General features: G+C 38.3%; 1 protein-coding gene across 1 annotated transcript in view; it reads left to right on the top strand.

Moving 5' to 3' along the window:
* Positions 1-1,355: 1,355 nt before the first annotated feature.
* Positions 1,356-18,623, top strand: part of Traf4 (TNF receptor associated factor 4) — a 99,769-nt gene continuing 82,501 nt past the window's right edge. The window contains exons 1-2 of the mRNA XM_034984264.2: positions 1,356-1,478; positions 15,274-15,325. Coding sequence (XP_034840155.1) covers positions 1,444-1,478; positions 15,274-15,325 — 87 coding nt within the window. The 5' untranslated portion in view covers positions 1,356-1,443. The remainder of the gene's footprint in view (positions 1,479-15,273; positions 15,326-18,623) is intronic.

The raw sequence follows: 18,623 nt of genomic DNA, 5'->3' as shown, positions 1-18,623 counted from the left end.
CCTTGCAGCGCTAGAAGTCCTAATGTGCGATCATCAAAGCACCTGTTTACTTACAAACTTATTGCACAGTTTGATGAGGGAAAATAAACTTTATGTATATGTCCCTAAGGAGGTTAGACAGGAAGGTGGTTGTTGGTTCGGGATAACATCCTGTGGTGTGCGCGTGCGCGGATGTGGTGGCTGTCATAAACCGAGCGATAGGAAGTACCTATCAGCCTTGCAGGTTGTAGGTATAGTTTTTAATTTTGTTGCCAGTGTTTTGTGTTATACTTCCAAAGGTATAAGTCCCGCAAATTGCTAATGCGCGTGGCCGCCATTTTGGTGACGTCAGCACTAGACTGAGGTTTCGAGCTGATGGTATATTTTTATTTCGACTGACGTCAAAATGACGTCATTTTGACGTCAGTCGAAATAAAATGATTTTTAATGAGACATGGTTCCAGCCTCTCCTGCCTCCTATATAGGTTTGATTTTCGGTAACCTTTCTCATTTCAGAGGTTTTAACGGCAGATAGGTACATGCTTATCTAGTCACTCCGAATATTAAGTAGGTATGCCTACCCAAATGCTCAGTCACTAACTCACCAGAGTAATCACTCATTTGGCATTTTTCGTTCAGCCAAAACAGAGGAGAAAGGCTTTAGAAAACTTTTGTACCAAGTCTTCAATCATAAGGTGACAGGAGCAAATATCAATAAAGAAATAAGTATGTTTATCCTTGAAACTCCGGCCATATACGCTTGTATACAGCTAGAGCTATGTAGATTGTAGAGCAAAATAATTTATTCCTGGATACCCATGTTTGAAATAAGAATTCCAGTTGTCGCTCCAACATTGTTAAAATAAAGGGTTCCCACCTGTAAACGCATGAAGAGAACTTGTATATTTAATTAGTCCTCATGCCATTGTTTGACTGTTGTCACCTCCACAGAATACTCGCGACCGCCGCCCGGCCACCACGCGTTCCATCGATCAGACCCTCTGATACGCAGAGCGACTCGCATCGATCGCAAAAATAAATATTAATATTGGCAAATATTGCAATATTAATTTAATATTTAGTTACGACAATATTCAGAATAGAACGTTACCCGTGAACGTTCGATTTACGAAAATCGAATAATTATTCTGAATAATTTTATTCGCAACTTTTTAATTAATTGCAAAAGCTGTTCGAATAAAGAACTTTCAGCATTCGAATTTCGAATAATTTTTAGGGACTTTTGTGACTATTTTGTATTAATTGGAACTTATTAGTGGACACTGTGCTTAATTAATCAATTCTTTAGGTAATTTTTATTTGTAGTTGGTATTTTTATAAGGAACTCTTTTGAATTTAAGAACTTTTTGTGACTGTTTTAGTTCAGAATTCCGGAATATTTGAAACTGTTTAGTGAATATCATTGCAGTGAAGTGTGGCGGAGAATTTTTCGAGTAAACTGAAATGACCCCGATGGGACTTCTGTTCAAAGTGAACAGGTGAGTTAACGTGCGTTCGTGAAATAGTGTGAACTGTTTGCATTTGTATGCGTTTACTGTTTGTTGGCTGGGAGATGGGAAGCGGGCATCATTTGTTTTATGTTCACAGATACTTACAGTGTAGCTAATGGATAGATAGGGTATATTCCTCCAACATCAATGGGATAGATCGGCTGTATCTATATAAAAGAAGAATTTGAATGAATGACACATCAACATACAGTTCGATGAGCCTATATACTTGAGATTTTGCATGTAGGTTCTCTTTATAAAGATCGGGGAGGTAAGAAAAGATTTTGCAGATATCTACCTGAGCCATGAGAGCTGCGGTGTGGCTAACACCGCGGTGGTTGACGTTCGGCCTTATATACCTAGTATCAAGTATGGCATGGTATTTTGCTGCTAGATGCTAGGTATCTAATCTAAGCCGTTAGTTCCCAAAGCTACTTTGTTAGAGAAAAGTTAAGTAGGTAGGTAGTAGGTACCTAATAGTTTCAGCGGAAGACAATTTTTTTGATTAGTAGGTATACAGCGTACCAACAAACAATCATCATCATCATCATCATCACGATCAACCCATCGCCTACCCATACTGAGCACGGGTCTCCTCTCAGAATGAGAAGGGTTTAGGCCATAGTCCGCCACGCTGGTCCAATGAGGTTTGGCAGATTTTATACATCTTTGAGAACATTATGGAGAACTCTCAGGCATGCAGGTTTCCTAACGATGTTTTCCTTCACCGTTAACCCAAGTGGTATTTAATTGTTTAAAATGCACATAACTCCGAAAAGTTCGATCCCGGGCATCGAACCCCGAACCTCCGATTAGGAGGCGGACGTCCTAACCACTAGGCTATCACAGCTTCACGTACTAAATAAATTATTGATCGCAGTTGCTAAAGACAAGTTCCCAGCTTTAGCGGAAGACAAATAAAATATAAAAACCGGTCAAGTGCGAGTCGGACTCGCACACGAAGGGTTCCGTACCATAGTACAAGGTATACCTAACACTTTAGAACACTGCAAGTTAATGACGGACTGCGCCATCTATATTTATGTGATTTAAGAGCTCAATAGCTCAACGGTTGAAGGTGCGGACTGAAATTCGAAAAGTCGCCGGTTCAAACCCCACCTGTTGCACTATTGCCGTACCTGCTCCTAGTAGCTTCATTTCACGCTTGAGAGGAAAGGGGAATGTTAGTCAAGGGCCATGGCTAAAAAAAATTTAGTAAATTAATGTTTTCGTGAACACATTTTAATTTTTTTTAATGATGATAATTCACGGTTTTCGGATACTTCCCCTTGTGTTACTAGCCCTACCTACCTGCTAGGTCAACGGGAAGTACCCCATAGGTTTTCTCGACAGACACGACGGACAGACAGACAAGAATGTCTTCAAATCTGCCGCACTGTGCCGCGCGGCTGCCTCGTTGCGGCCGCGCTGTTTTGTAAGTCTATAATATACCTACCTAAATAAAAAATCTAATCAAAACTTTCTAGGGTTCCGTACTTCCAAAGGAAATGACCGCCTTCAAATTTGCAGGAAAGTGTCGCGCGGAGGCAACGTAGCTACAGTACGACTGCAGCGCTACACCCGCGCTGCGGCCACGCATCAGTTCATCGATCGAAATTATACGGATTTACAGCTGTTTAGTAGCTGCGCTGCCTCCGCGCGGAACTTTGCGGCAAATTTGTGTCAGCAACACTGACTAAATTACTAGTTATTTTTAGCTTATTTTAAAGAATTGGTTTGAATTCAAAGTAATTTAATGAATTGGACATTATTTGACTCATCCGATGTCACGCGATTTGTGGCGGGGCAGCCATTTTGAATCGATTTGTATAAATGCGGGTGTTTGACCGTTTTGAAAGCAGTCTCGCTCTGACTCGAGACTCGACGACTATTAAATACTTTTTGTGTTTAGGTCGTTATTTCAATCAAGTGGTTGAAATAGCATTTATTCCCCGATCAAGTTAATATTTCAGTTAGGTTAGTTAAAAGACTAAAACTCTCGATAAGCCTCTACGCGTTGTGATCCATAATCCATATCCACGCGCAAGTTTAATATGAGAGGACATTTTAACCAAACTCATCTAAAAATACCGAATAATTCGCCTGCTTTTCTGACTGACTCATTCATTTGAAGGCGCTCATAAGGGTTCCTTTTTTCTTTTCGTGGTACGGAACCCTAAAACTTTTGATTAGCATACAGCGTACGCGCAATGATGTGAAACGCTCCGCTCTGGGCGTATCGCATCGAGCTGACCGTTAGTTCCCGGGTAATAGGATCTTCCGCACAAACCAGTCGCGCTTCCGTACAACTCGTCAGTTTACACGTTACAGCACCGCTATCATGGTAAACATTTATATGTAACTAGCTTAGTTAGTTAGCTTAGCTCAGTGCCTCAAGACGAAAGTCTTTAACCAGTGTGTTCTTCCCGTCCTCACCTATGGTGCTGAAACGTGGACACTAACAAACGGCCTTGTCCACAAACTCAAAGTCGCTCAGTGAGCTATGGAGAGGGCTATGTTAGGAGTTTCCTTGAGGGACAAGATCCGAAATGAGGAGATCCGCAGGAGAACCACGGTCACTGACATAGCCCAAACTATTAGCAAGCTGAAGTGGCAGTGGGCAGGTCATGCCTGTCGTAGAGGCGATGGCCGTTGGAGCCGGAAAGTCCTTGAGTGGAGACCGCGTTTAAGCAAGCGTAGTGTGGGACGCCCTCCAGCACGATGGACCGACGATATAAAGAGGCTGGCGGGAAGTGGCTGGATGAGGAAGGCTGAGGACCGGGTGTGGTGGCGCTCTTTAGGGAAGGCCTATGTCCAACAGTGGACGTCCACAGGCTGATGATGATGATGATGATGATGAACTAGCTTATGCTCGCGACTTCGTCCGCGTGGACTACACAAATTTCAAACCCCTATTTCACCCCCTTAGGGGTTGAATTTTCAAAAATCCTTTCTTAGCGGATGCCTACGTCATAATAGCTATCTGCATGCCGAATTTCAGCCCGATCCGTTCAGTAGTTTGAGCTGTGCGTTGATAGATCAGTCAGTCAGTCAGTCAGTCACCTTTTCCTTTTATATATTTAGACTAGCAGATGCCCGCGACTCTGTCCGCGTACTTGTTTCTCATGAGATCTGAAATTTTCCCGCTGCAAAAGGCCTCACTTACCTACATGCCAATTTTCATATCTCTAACTTCAAAAACATAGGATTTTCATATATAACCCTTCCACCCCCATTTTACTCCCTTAGGGGGGGAATTTAGTTAGATCCTTTCTTATCTGATACCTACCCCCTAGAAATAGCCTACATTTCAAATTTCAAGTAAAAATAACAAACGTTAAAACTTTTCTATAAAAACATTGCCCCCCTAATTTACCACCCTTAAGGGGGGAATTTCCCAAATTGAGTTATACAGATTTTTATTATTTAAAGCTAATAACCTAAATGTCGATTTTCACGTCTCTAACTCCAAAAACATAGGACTTTCATACAACCTTCGACCCCCCCTTTCGCACCCTTAGGGGAGGAATTTTTCAAAACCGTTTCTTAGCTGACACCTATGTCCAAGAAAGAACCTACCTTCCAAATTTCAAGTTTGTAGGCTTTATAGTTTCTGAGATTTCATGATTAGTCAGTCAGTCAGTGAGTGAGTGGTATTTCTCTTTTATATATTTAGATTAGGTAAGTATGATCAGTGCTTGAAGACCAAAGTTTTCGAACAGTACGTGTTGCCAGTGATGACATAAATGTGGATTCGAGACATGGTCGCTAATTGTGGGCCTGATAAGAACACTCAGAGTCACTTAGCGAGCGATGGGGAGAGCTATGCTTGGAGTTACTCTACGTGATCAAATCAATGAAATGAGGAGATCCGTAGAATCAGAGTAACCGACGCGACGTAGCTCGGCGGGTGGCGAAGCAGAAGTGGTAATGGGCAGGGCACATAGTTCGAAAAACCGGTAGGCGTTGGGGTCCCAAGGTGCTGGAATAGCGACCTCGCACCGGAAAGTGCAGCGTTGGAAGACCCCAACCCATATATTTTATAGTGCCATAACTCATTAGCGCGGCACGTCGCGTGCTGCAGACCGCACTCTTTTTTTACGGCGTTGCACTTGTCTGCAGCTCAGGTGGGTGCGGACTGCGGGTGCAGGGCGTAGCGTAAAACGAGTAAACGTAATATATTTTACTACGCGCAATGGTTGAAATCACTTTTTGTAGGACGTTCCCAGTATCTGTTTCACTTTTTCGCAACGGCGAACAATTAATAAAACAATAGCGCAGTAATCCCTTGACTTTCATTAACTGTTTTTTACCGCGTCCTCTCGCGCCTTGTAAAAAACGCACGCGGCCTGAGCACGCGACCTGCCGCGCTAGTTAGTTATGGCACTAAGAGTACAGTACCCCGGCAGGAAATATTGTACATCAGCCTTTAGAAATAAACAGCGGTTTCGTAGAGCGTTATCCTATCGTTGAAACCGACTAAACGTAATATAGGTATGAGTGACAGAGACGAAGCTCTACGAAGCCGAAATCTCTAAAGGTCGATTTACAATATTTTCTGCTGGCTACTGCTAAATAAAAACGCACGCGACGACCTTGTACAGGCCGCGCGCGTCGTGACGCGCGAGTGGGCTATGGCACTTAAACGGTCAGTAGCTATCCCGGTTCGCAAATGCTTTACGTAAGCGAGGATGAGTGTGGCAATGCAATTGTGTGGCGTACAACAAACAAACAAACGGTGCATCTCATTGACACAGTTCCAGCGGAGCGCCGCAACACGCTGATTGGAATGCGAGGAATCTTAAAGCGATTTTTGCTAGAAAATGTAAACACACATACCTATATCACCTACATGATGAACTTTGAAAACATTAGGTATACTCCTTTTGACGTGTAAAAAACAAGGACAAACAAAAACCCGTTGCTTGCACAAGACTACGGCCTTAGAGCCAGCGCGCACCGTACCACGGTAAATTTCCGTTCTTTCGCAAACTCTGTGAACTAAAGAACCACATATACGATATACGAGCTGGAGCAAGCTGGAGGCCCTGTCTTCTGAGACACAATTTTTTACTAGTTCGGAAAACAGGTGCACAGTAATGTAATCTAATGTTGTATTTGTTGTAATAAAGGTTTAGGTTTAAAGACGTTTAATTCTCATAAAGACAAAGTTACTTACATGAGAACTTAATTCTAAGTAAAGTTTACAATATTCGCCATTTAGGTACTCATTCAATGCATTTGTCGACGTGATTCGACAAATGCATTGAATGAGAGAGAATAAACTAATAATAATGAACATAGAAGCACGCGCACTGCGGAATTAATTCCGCACCGGATTTTTATACATTTAAATTCAAATTTACGGATTTAAAACGCACTTGCCGCACTGTGGTTTCCGCTAGCTCTAACTCTTTAGTATTTACATTACAAATATTATGTTGTAAAATTACGTGGATGAGAATTAATCCGGCCTGTCTTCATCTGAACATGCAAGAACCGTTGCGGTGTCCATAAACTGTTCAGTCAACAGTCGGCTAGTGTTTATTCAAAGCTATCTGATAGCGTGTATGAGATGGATGGAACTACAAACTGCATACATGGCTTTCTCAGGTACACATGATACGCAAGAGGGTTTTGGAAATAAGATAGTGGCGGTCAGCGTTATGGTGGCGGTAGCGTCACGTCTTTGGCGGTCTTTTGTAAAGAAGTTGTTACTACGTTGGGCTTAGGCTGGGCGCACATGACATGACTACTGCCTGTCATAGACAACAGACGCCTATAGCCCATGAGTAGATATTATAAGTTGAGATGGCAATTGGGGTGGGAACGCCCCGCATACCCGCACAGCGCTAACCCGGTGCGGGATAGCGCGGGTGACATGCGGTATCCATCTCGACCTGTCCCGTTCTATGTGTTTCTCTACGATAACTCCCTGATTGCAATGACTAACCCGTCAAAAGACGTTATGTAAGCACGGTTTTCATGATCCTATATTTTCTAACATCTGCAGAAAGTGTATTTTTGTGTGCTAGGTTTTCCCGATCCGTGGAAATTTGATACAGAAATAGACTACATCCCGGGGAGGAATATAAGCTAGGTACTATTTAGGTAGACCGAAAAATCTAAAAAAATCCCACGGGGTTTTCAAAAAACCGATAATTACGCGGATGAAATCGCGGGCATATCTAGTCGATATCGATCGATACCAATATTATAAATACGAAAGTGTGTCCGTCTGTCTGTCTACTAGCTTTTCACGGCCCATCCCATCCGTTTAACCGATTTTGGTAAATAGGACGACATAGGCTAGAAGGACATAGGCTACTTTTGATCCGGAAACATCAAAGGAGTTCTCATGGGATTTTTAGAAACCTGAATCCACGCGGACGAAGTCGCGGGCATCATCTCGTATCTTATAAATTAAGTATGTGTAATTTTTTTCAAATATAACATTATATTATGATCACTAGCAGATTCCCGCGACTTCGTCCGCGTAAAATTTCTGGTTTCTCATGAGATCTGAAATTTTCCCGCTGCAAAAGGCCTCACTTACCTACTCACTCAGTCTCACCTTAAGACACGGATAAGATCCTTTCTTAACTGATACCTACCCCCTAGAAAGAAACTACCTTCGAAATTTCAAGTAAAAATAACAATAGTTAAAAACTTTTCTATAAAAACTTCTCCCCCCTATTTTACTACCCTTAAGGGGAGAATTTACCAAATTGACTTATACAGATTTAAATTACTTAAAGCTAATAACCTAAATGTCGATTTTCACGTCTCTAACTCGAAAAATATAGGACTTTCATACAACCTTCGACCCCCCCTTTCACACCCTTAGGGGGGGAATTTTTCAAAACCGTTTCTTAGCTGACACCTACGTCCTAGAAAGAACCTACCTTCCAAATTTCAAGTTTGTAGGCTTTATAGTTTCTGAGATTTCGTGATTAGTCAGTCAGTCAGTCAGTGAGTGAGTGGTATTTCTCTTTTATATATTTAGATAGGCAGTTGCATAACCCAATAAACAGTCTGGAATATCTCGGCACGTCCAACATAGCGGACGGGCGCGGCGGCGGTGGTCGGCGATCGCTTGCGGTTTCCCATCGGGTTCAGTTACAACGAGTTGCTTTGTTTTGAACTAGATACGGGCTTACATGTTGTAATACTGTTCATTAATGATGAACAAAAGATAGCTCTAAAGACGTGTCATGTGGTGAATTTTTTTTTTTTTTTTTTTTTTTTATTAAATTAAAGCGCTTATTTTATTAAATTTATTTTATTTTAAATTAAAGTAATATTTTTAGAAATCATTTACCGCCTCCATGGAGCGGAATACTGCAATTATGGATACTAAGTACTAAGTGGCAACGTCTCTTGATTAGATAATAAGATATTAATTAAACAGTGACACTCGCGCTATCAAGACGAATCTAATGACGTACCATTCATTAAAATCGGTTGACCCGTTGAGTAATAATAAGAGTGGACACAGAAACGTACATACATACATAAATGTCAAAACTATAATCCTCTTTTGGCTTCGCCGCAGTTGGGTAAAAATCAAAGATTTGTTAGATAAAATACCGCACTTTCATGTAAATTGTAATATTCAATACCTTCCCGGTTGATTGGAATCAATTAGTGATGTATCGCAGAGAATAATTAGAAAGTAAAGCGAAATTAATGAAGCATTTAAACACGAGAAGAACAACCCATAACAAGCACTTACCACTACAATCTATAATAAAATCTACGCCTATACCGATGCAACAACCACCACATTATAAATATGAAAGTTTGTCCGTCCGTCTGTTTCTTTACTTTAAATGGCTAAACCGATATAATAAAATATACGCCGATTTGAGTAATGTGTCTCCTCTTTTTGAAAAAACCTTTAGATTGCATAAGGACGGTTTTAAGGCATACTGGTGGAAGTATGTAATATAATGAAAAAAATGCTCGACTCTAGTATCATAAGGTCGGATGTGGATTTTTGCTACTTTTCAGGAGAGCCAAAACAAAAATGCTAGGGAAATCGGGTCATAATTTCTAAACTACTAGAGATACGATTTCAGTTGTTTTTGTAATATTTAATACTTAACTGTACCTATCATTAACCATTACTAGAAATACTTTATCATTAATAAATAAAATATAAACTCACAATTTCTTCAAAATGGACGATATGCGACTTTATGCTGGTAATAATCGTAACTGTGCTAAAAAATTGTGTGCATAAGTTGTAAACCGACTTTATGGCTGCAATTTTTACTATTACAAATTTGAAATAAAAGTCGGATCTATTACTTAATATTTCATACTGATTATACATAAGTAATATTCGGACAAAAGATCACAGTAGTTATCTCACAAAAATCATTAAGGAGTTTTGTGAGATAGCAACAATGTACCTATCTGATTTTTCTGAAACTGATTAGTTAGATCTGAAACATAATAATTGCATTCGCCCGATAGTCTGACCATTGCATCCGTGTAAACCTTGTGACTTCTGAATGAATGAAAATAACATTTACAAATTCACAAATAAAGCCCATTAATTAAAAACAACGGCCAAAAATTGGAAAAAAAAAATTACAAAGTAATTAGAAACCTACAGTGGGCCAAACATTTTTTGTGGAATTGCATACATGACAGTTACATCAATATAGAAATCTAAAACATGCCAACATAGCCTGATTTTCCTTATAATGATTAGGTACGTAAAGTAAGAATGGAGGTCATCAGGTACCTACTGCAAAAGTTGGTTATATTTTACAGTGGATAATGGTTTCTCATTATGTCGTATATTGGGCGAAAGCGGGGAAGAATTTTAAGTTTATATGCACCTATAACATACTAATGAAATACAAAAAAGTCTTCTTTAAAGTAGTTTTTATAAAATAATAACACCCAGCATTATTGCGTTAGTTGTAGCCAGGTAATATATTCCGAAATCTGAAAATCCCCGCCGTTCTTTTTTTTATATATATAACAAACGGTCCTGATATATCACCTTTGTAAAGGGATGTGGTCTTTAAAAATATGTTGTAGTGCCAAATCAAACTTATCAAAAAGTTTTGTTTCCTTCGCATGTTCTTGTAAACTGTGACCAATCTCTTAGTTTAGTAATCTGCATTGTTTTCAGCTGTTCCCTTTTTTTCTATTTGTGCATGGATTACATCTTACTCCACGTAGGTACATGTTGCATTTTAGCATAAAGCTTGTGATTTATCACCTTTTAGTGTGGTAATCCTTATAATAATCATAAGTAAGCCATAACGATTATCATGCTCCTAATATGACCGACACAATTATCAGACCACAAAGTCAATTCTTCAACAATTTCGAGAATACTTTGTTTCTTCTCTAGTAGATTAATGAAATAAGACAAGATACTGTTTTATTCCTTCCGCTGCAGCTGATGTTTTCAGACCACATTAAAGTAGCAACACTGCTGGTAGCATCATGAATCGTTTTTAAGGTGCAGAAACTACGCAGGTATAAGGATTTACTGTTAGTCAAATCCGGCATTGCCACTTTTGTAATAAAAAAAATACTTTCTGCTTTCTTGAAAATTCCATTGCTTCTGTTTCGACTGTTTTTTTAAGAGATACTTTTTTAAACTGTTTCTTTCGTGTTTTAGTTAAGTTTTTTTATTTTTTTACTTTCACTTTTATTAGTTGTTTAATTAATAAATTAATTTATACTACATTTACATTTAAATTAACATAATCTAAAGCTTCCTATAATTTGGTATGTTTCGTTAGAATCACTATCATCACATATTGTAGGTGCCTTATAATTTCTGCTCTGGATTAATATCAAATTCGGTCGATTATAAGACGGGTAAAGAAGAAAAAAATTGATTAGGTACTCTAATTTTTTAAGGCTACCTTAAAAACTAGGGCAATAAATTTTTGAACTGATGATTTGAACTATGATTCATAAAAAACACCATAAATGTACGGTTTTTTGCTTAGTGGGGTATTATTATAATATATGCTTAGATTTCCATGGTGTGATTTTCGTGGTCCTAAAAGATTTTCTAGTCTACATTTTCAAAATGTCTTCAGCTTTATTCTGGCTCTTTACTTTTTTCCCGCAGTTTAGTCCAAAATTTTGGTGAAATAGGATGGATCTCTTACCTATTAATCACATCAACTTTAATGTAGTCACAAACAAAAAGCTTTATTTCAACTTACTTCCATGAATTTTATTGCAAAATTATTTATATTACAAGGCAAAAAGTCTTAAATGATTCACAGTCCAAATATTAATACAAAAAATTCGAAGCATAACATCTGTTGTGATTTTACCTAACAAAATTATTACATATTTTAGAAGCAGAAGTGCGTAACTGCAGTACCAGCTAGTATTACAAATAAACTTATTTCGTAGCATAATGGTCGAACTCAAAATACATCTATCATTTTTCTCCATTGCTTTGGTGCATACATACGCAAGTCAAAAAATATAATTATGGTTCTCCAAATTTTTAGAATGTGTTCAGATACGACATTATGCATGTATTTATCTTTGCAACGAAAAGAGATAGAAATACTGGTGTCAGCTTGGCAGAAAGAGCCCGAAATGCTCATTACCTTTATGTAAAAAAGTGAGTTTGGTCGGAGGTACACATCCGACCTTATGATACTAGAGTCGAGAATGCATGAAAATTTACAAAAATAATAATTCATTTCTAAAATTGTATACCTACCTACCACAATATATTTTGTACGCCGCTACGGCTAATGTGATGAAATTTTATAATAATTATCATCGTTTGTCACACATTACGCTAATAAAGAATTTCTATTTCTATAATACTTAAATAGCTTTAGTTAAGTTAAGGTTAAAGGTTATTATTACAAAATCCTAATGTAGTCAGCGTCCTAAAAAATCGGAAGACGACTTGCACTTGCAAAATTAAGTAAATAAGTATTTATATTACAAGATTTTTTTGTAGAGGTACTAAGTATCTTCCGTAGAAAACTTTAAAGTAATCCCTATATTTATATAGTACCTAGCTTTGTAGTTGCATTTTGTAACCTCATGTACATTTACTTACAGCTAAGTTCGAGTTTCATTGGCGCGCCGCGCAACATTTGGATGTTGATTAGGGTACCTTCTGTTAATATTGGTATGTTATGTTCAATAAGTGTTGGATCAACTAATAAAAACAGATTGATTCATTCATTCATATTAATATTTCACGCAAAAAAAGGGGAACGGGCGCATTATAATATTTTTCTCTTTACAACAATTATTTACAATTAATTTTACTTTTACAATAATTATCTTTAGTTGCGAGGAAAATTACATTCATCTCGGACGCGTACGTTTGAGATATTGCCATTTTCGCGTGACGATCTCGATGTTTCCGGCCGTTTTGCTTAATAATCGGTATAAGTGGGAATAATCGGCGCGATGCAATGGACCGTGTTCAAAAGATTTATTGATCGCACAATGGATTTTGCATGTAGTATTAAATATTAATATTAATTTTATTTAATGCACGCGTGGAAGTAGGAACTTGTTACTTTTTTAATTTTTTACGATGTTGCAGTAATTTCTAATTTAATTTATAACTTAGTATACTTAGGTATCTAGAGAACGAATGCCTGGCTTTATATCTCTGTTGCTGTATTTATTTAAAAATTGTCTTTATAAAAATATCACTTGCTTGAACGATGTAGGAAAACATTGTGAGAAAACCTGCATGTTTGTGAGTTCGCCATAACCACGACCCAAGGTTCATAGTAGCCAAACCACTGAGTTTAGATGATTCTAGTTCTATAAGCCAAACGGTCCTATTCATTGCAGGATAAAAATTCAGTCTTTATACTATGACATACCTACCTAGTTCTAGTTTTAATGGGCTTTTAGACCATTGCTACATATACAGTTAGTCATCAAGCACTTGCCAAGATCGCATTCAAGTGTAAACCGGTAAACAAATTAAAAAATAAACTTAGCATAAAAACGCCGTTAATATTATCATCAGGCTCATAATACATTGTCTCAGGCGATGGCATTAAAATGAGCACTTTATGACGGACAACCACGTAATGTTATTTAACTAATAGTTGCATAACTTGTTCTATTCTATGCTAATGAAGAAAAATCAAAGTGCATTAAACCGATTATCGGGCTATGCACTGTTGTCTGTTATGTAAAATTAATAGCGCGAGAGTGTCAAGGAAGGTTTGTGATAAATTACAAAATGACATTTATTGCTATGAATCCATTATTCAATTAATATGCATATATTTTATGATTCGGTGAGCTGGCCATGCTTGTTGTACAAATGGTAGCTGTTGAGGCAATTTCTAGACTGAGATCTATAGAGCGTAGGTACCTATCACTTACCTACTTTGACTTTGCTCAGACTAGACTTTACTAATTAGGAAGTTCAACGTCCTCCTCCTAAGAAAGCTCAGAATCACTCAGCGGGCGATGAAGAGAGATGCTTGGGGATTTCTCTACGTCATCAAATCAGAAATGATGAGATCCCTAGGAGAACAAGTTACCAGAGTTACCGATATAGCTCAACGGGTTTCGAAGGTGAAGTGGCAATGAGCAGGACATATTATAGTTCGAAAAACCGATTGACGTAGGGGTCCAGAGGTGCTAGAATAGCGACCTTGCACTGGAAAGCGTAGCGTTAGAGAACCCCGATATTCGTTGAGCTGGTTTCTACTATTATTTCATTAGAAGAAAATAAGTCAGATTCCTTTATTCTCTTTAGGCATGTCATTCCAGAGATTGTAATTCAATTAATATCTTAGTAATCAAGAGACGTTGCTACTTAGTATCCATAATTGCGGTGTTCCGCTCCATGGAGGCAGTAATTGATTTCTGAAAATACTACTTTAATTACAAGAGTCTTTGATGTAATCATGTCCGTACCTAAGCTACGCCTGCTCGTAACTACTCAACGGCTCAACCGATTTTGATGAATGATACGTCATTACATTCGTCTTGATGACGTGGATTTGAGGATGTATTGTGTTGGACCTGTACGTATGCTATATGTATATCCGTTTCTATCTCAACTGCTCAACCGATTTTGATAAATGATACGTTACTAGATTCGTCTTGGCCTTGAAGATGAAGGTTATATTGTGTTTGACATGTATGCTGTATTTATATCCGTTTCTATGTCCGCTCGTAACTACTCAACGGCTTCACCGATTTTGATGAATGATACGTCATTAGATTCGTCCAACGGAGGGTCAAAGGAGGGTTATGTTTTTGACCTGTAGGTATGAATGATGTATGTAATATATGTATGTTCGTTTCTATGTCTGCTCGTAACTACTCAACAGCTCAACCGATTTTGATAAAACTGATAACCACGTCATTAGATTAGTCTTGATTACACGAGTGTCACTGGATACATACAATTCTTGAAAAAAACAAAATGGTTTTTTAAACTTTCCTACTTGTTAAAATTATGGAAATCTTTTTCGAAATAAAAATATGAAAAAGTAAAATGTAAATTAGAAAAAGCTTATGTAACAGGCTCCCATGACACAGTTTATACTTCTTTGGGAGCCAGTGGTCAAAGTCTTATGTGCCAAATCTTTTTGCAAATAAAGATATTATATTTATTTATTTATTTAGTTAAGGTAGATATCTTGTGCTTGTGCTTCAATAAAAAGAACTAGGTAGTTAGTTATTTTTATTGATAGAGCTAGAAATGAAAATTATTTAGAAATGTCAGTTGATTTATTTATTAGTGATTTATTACTATTTGATTTATTTTTTGTTTCAGCGAGGGTTTGTTCACAAGTCCCGTGAATGCTTCACCTGTCGACTACGCCAAGGTAAGAACATTTTTTGTAAGGATAATCAAGGGTCGGTACTCGGTAGGTAAATTCCAAAATAAATACTTACTATACGGTAGGTAGGTACCTACTTATTTCTATAGGTAATTTGGTAGGTAGGTATACTTACTTAATTTACTTTTTAAAAAATTATCCTTATTCATACTTCAACTAGCTACCTACACATTTTTTTTTAAATTTTCGTTCATAGTTGCACTTTTATTCTTAAACTTTTCTAAAATTCCAAATTCACTTCTACTCATATACAATAATATATATAACAAAAAATGAATGATGAACCCTGTCGACCTCTATGTTTTCATTACGGATTCGCATTGGGTGGTCGCTAACCATAAAGCGGTTCAGACAGTTGTCGATAGATGGCGTTGTTTACAAAAGCTTCAAGTTGTGGTCAAGCGACGATTCGAATCTAGTTTTACTGTCATTTAACGAGCCCTAGTGGCTTTGATAAACAAAGGGTTAAATTTCATGAATGCTTAACTTTACCTACTGTCTTTATGTAAAATAAAAATAGTCACATATCACAACATGTACTTACTTTCAATGAATGCTGTACCTACCTACGTACCTATCGTCGGCTCACTACTTAGCACAGGTCTTTTGTCAGAATGAGAGGGATTTTGCCATAGCCACGCTGGCCAATGCTAGCCAAGTGCTGGTTGGCAGACTTCGTCACACGCCTTTGAGGACATTACTCAGGCATGCAGGTTTCCTCAAGATGTTGTCCTTCATCCAAGATCAATATTTATTTATGAACAAGATTTAACACAATTTAACGATTGACTGCAATCTCAGATTGCAGTCAGTCGCTAAATTATGAGGATGAAAATATGATGGTAAAAAGGTAAGAATAGTGCATTCAATATTAACTGGCGTGTTTCCACTTGAGACCGTCTTTAGCAATAACAATAGGATTACATTCGACATGCCACGTAAACAATAGGGGTAATAAACCAAACACTATTGCTAACTATTAATCACTATTGCTAACTATTAATCATAATATTAAGTTTACTTAGCACAATTATTGCAAATGTTGTATACCTACCTACACTTATCATCTAAATACATAGCAGTGTGTTAGTGTGTAAGTCATGTAGTAAATGCAATAAATGGTAAATATGTGTAGGTATTGTGAGTGTTCCTTACTGATTAAATAGATAAAATGAAATAGCAACATGAGCGATATAGAATCGTGGGCAAATGTACGCTCCGCCCGTTTCCACATACACTCAAGAGAGTTTCAGGATGTGAAGCGGAAAAATGTACAATTATTATTTGGTTTAAATAAAATAAAATAAAATAAAAACACCGCGACCGGTTACATAACTAGTTACAGTTCTTGCAACTCACGAAGGCTAGTGAACTTTACGTGTGGTAACGTGTGTGGTGTGTAGTAAGTGTAGTGTGTAAGTGTGCGTGCATGTCGGACCAATCAGTCGCAAGCAAGCACTATCAAACACATTTAGTGTTCCTTACGTATACAGGAGCCACTCGCCTTCGTGAATTGCAAGAACTGTAGCACTTAGCAGTCGTCGACGCATCCGATTCTATGCGGAGAAGATTTTTTTTTTTTTTTTTTTTAATTCAGATACAAGTTAGCCCTTGACTGCAATCTCACCTGGTGGTAAGTGATGATGCAGTCTAAGATAATAGCGGTCTAACCTGGAAGGGGTATGGCAGTTTTTATTTTTTTATTAAACCCATACCCCTTTGGTTTCTACACGGCATCGTACCGGAACGCTAAATCGCTTGGCGGCACGGCTTTGCCGGTAGGGTGGTAACTAGCCACGGCCGAAGCCTCCCACCAGACCAGACCAGAAATTTAGAAATTATAAAATTCCAAACCCCTGCCAGGAATCGAACCCGGGACCTCCCACTATTAAGACCACAGCGCTCATCACTGCGCCAGGGAGATGCGATTAGCGATATGAACATCGCGACTGGTTTCATAACTAGGTATGTAGTTAATTTCAAAAGTTACAGATTTAGTCAAAATTTATTTATCTTACCAAACTTTACTTTCTCATCCACTCCTTGCGAGCTATTTTATTTTATTTTATTTTTTCTTTATTATACTTACAAAAAAAAAAAACTATCGTACAATTTTCCTATTCTTACAATTTACAACATCTATTTCAATGTATTATTTCTTATTTCTTCTTTTATATCACTTTAAATTTAAAAACTGTAAACACTTTATTTTATTTTATTTATCCATTTACTCGCCAACTTTATATATTCTATGCCACTGACGTTTAGGTAATATTTAAAAGGCGGTCACTGAAAATCAGCGTTGGGGCATCTGGTACCTCAGATATTTGCTCTAGAGGTTTGTGTCTGAGGGGCCCGACGTCTCAACACAAGCCGAGTGGCCTACCTGTTCGAGGTGTTGCACTGCTGTACAGGACGATATTGCCTACACCATGTACCACCTATATACCTCGAATAAACATTATTCTATTCTATTCTATTCTAATTTATCAATTAAAAGTCAATAGTGTCTGCATATTGTAATAAACTGTGTTTTGGCACGATGGCGACGCGCGACGCGGGCGCACTCACCCCGCGGAACGACCTTGCAATGCTAACCGGTCACCTGTGCCACCGTGTAACAATCCTACAGTTATTTTAGCGTTTAAACTACCGTGAGTGATTTCCATTATAAATGGAATTCGGTGACGGTTCCAGTGATGAAGAACAGCAGGAACTGTCGGTAGACGATCGGCAGCTGTCTCCCCCCCACCCCAGCCACCCTCACAAGTCACAACGGGCTCTACGGGCAGCGGCACGTGCGTCCCGCAGTCAAAACCGCGGCGCGTGCGCGGACGGACTCCCTTGAAAAAGGACCCCGGATGGGTTCGAAACTAGTCGGGCTAACGTCGACTACACACGTGAGTAAGCCGGGACAGATAGTATTTATAATCCTACAGTTGCCAATTTTTTTTGTAGATTTTTATTAAGATAGAACATGCTGAGACTTCTCTTGTTTTTGATCGTGGGCTTATAAATTGTCTCATCATCATCATGATCAACCCATCACCGGCTTACTACTGAGCACGAAATCTGCGTTACTTTTGGCTATGCTAAGTGCTTATGTACATGATAAAACGCACGTTATTAGGACTTATGAAAATTCAGCATAATTTTACAAATGAGAGCAGATATTTAATGTTTTGTTTAATTTAGCACGAGTAAAACGCTTATAGTTTCTTGCTGGTTCTTCTCGGCAGGAAAGGCATTCCGAACCAGTGGTAGATGCATCCGACTATTCGTA

Source organism: Maniola hyperantus, chromosome 3, assembly GCF_902806685.2.
Source record: "Maniola hyperantus chromosome 3, iAphHyp1.2, whole genome shotgun sequence".
NCBI classification, from domain to species: Eukaryota; Metazoa; Arthropoda; class Insecta; order Lepidoptera; family Nymphalidae; genus Maniola; species Maniola hyperantus.
This window is presented reverse-complemented; position numbering and strand designations above follow the sequence as displayed.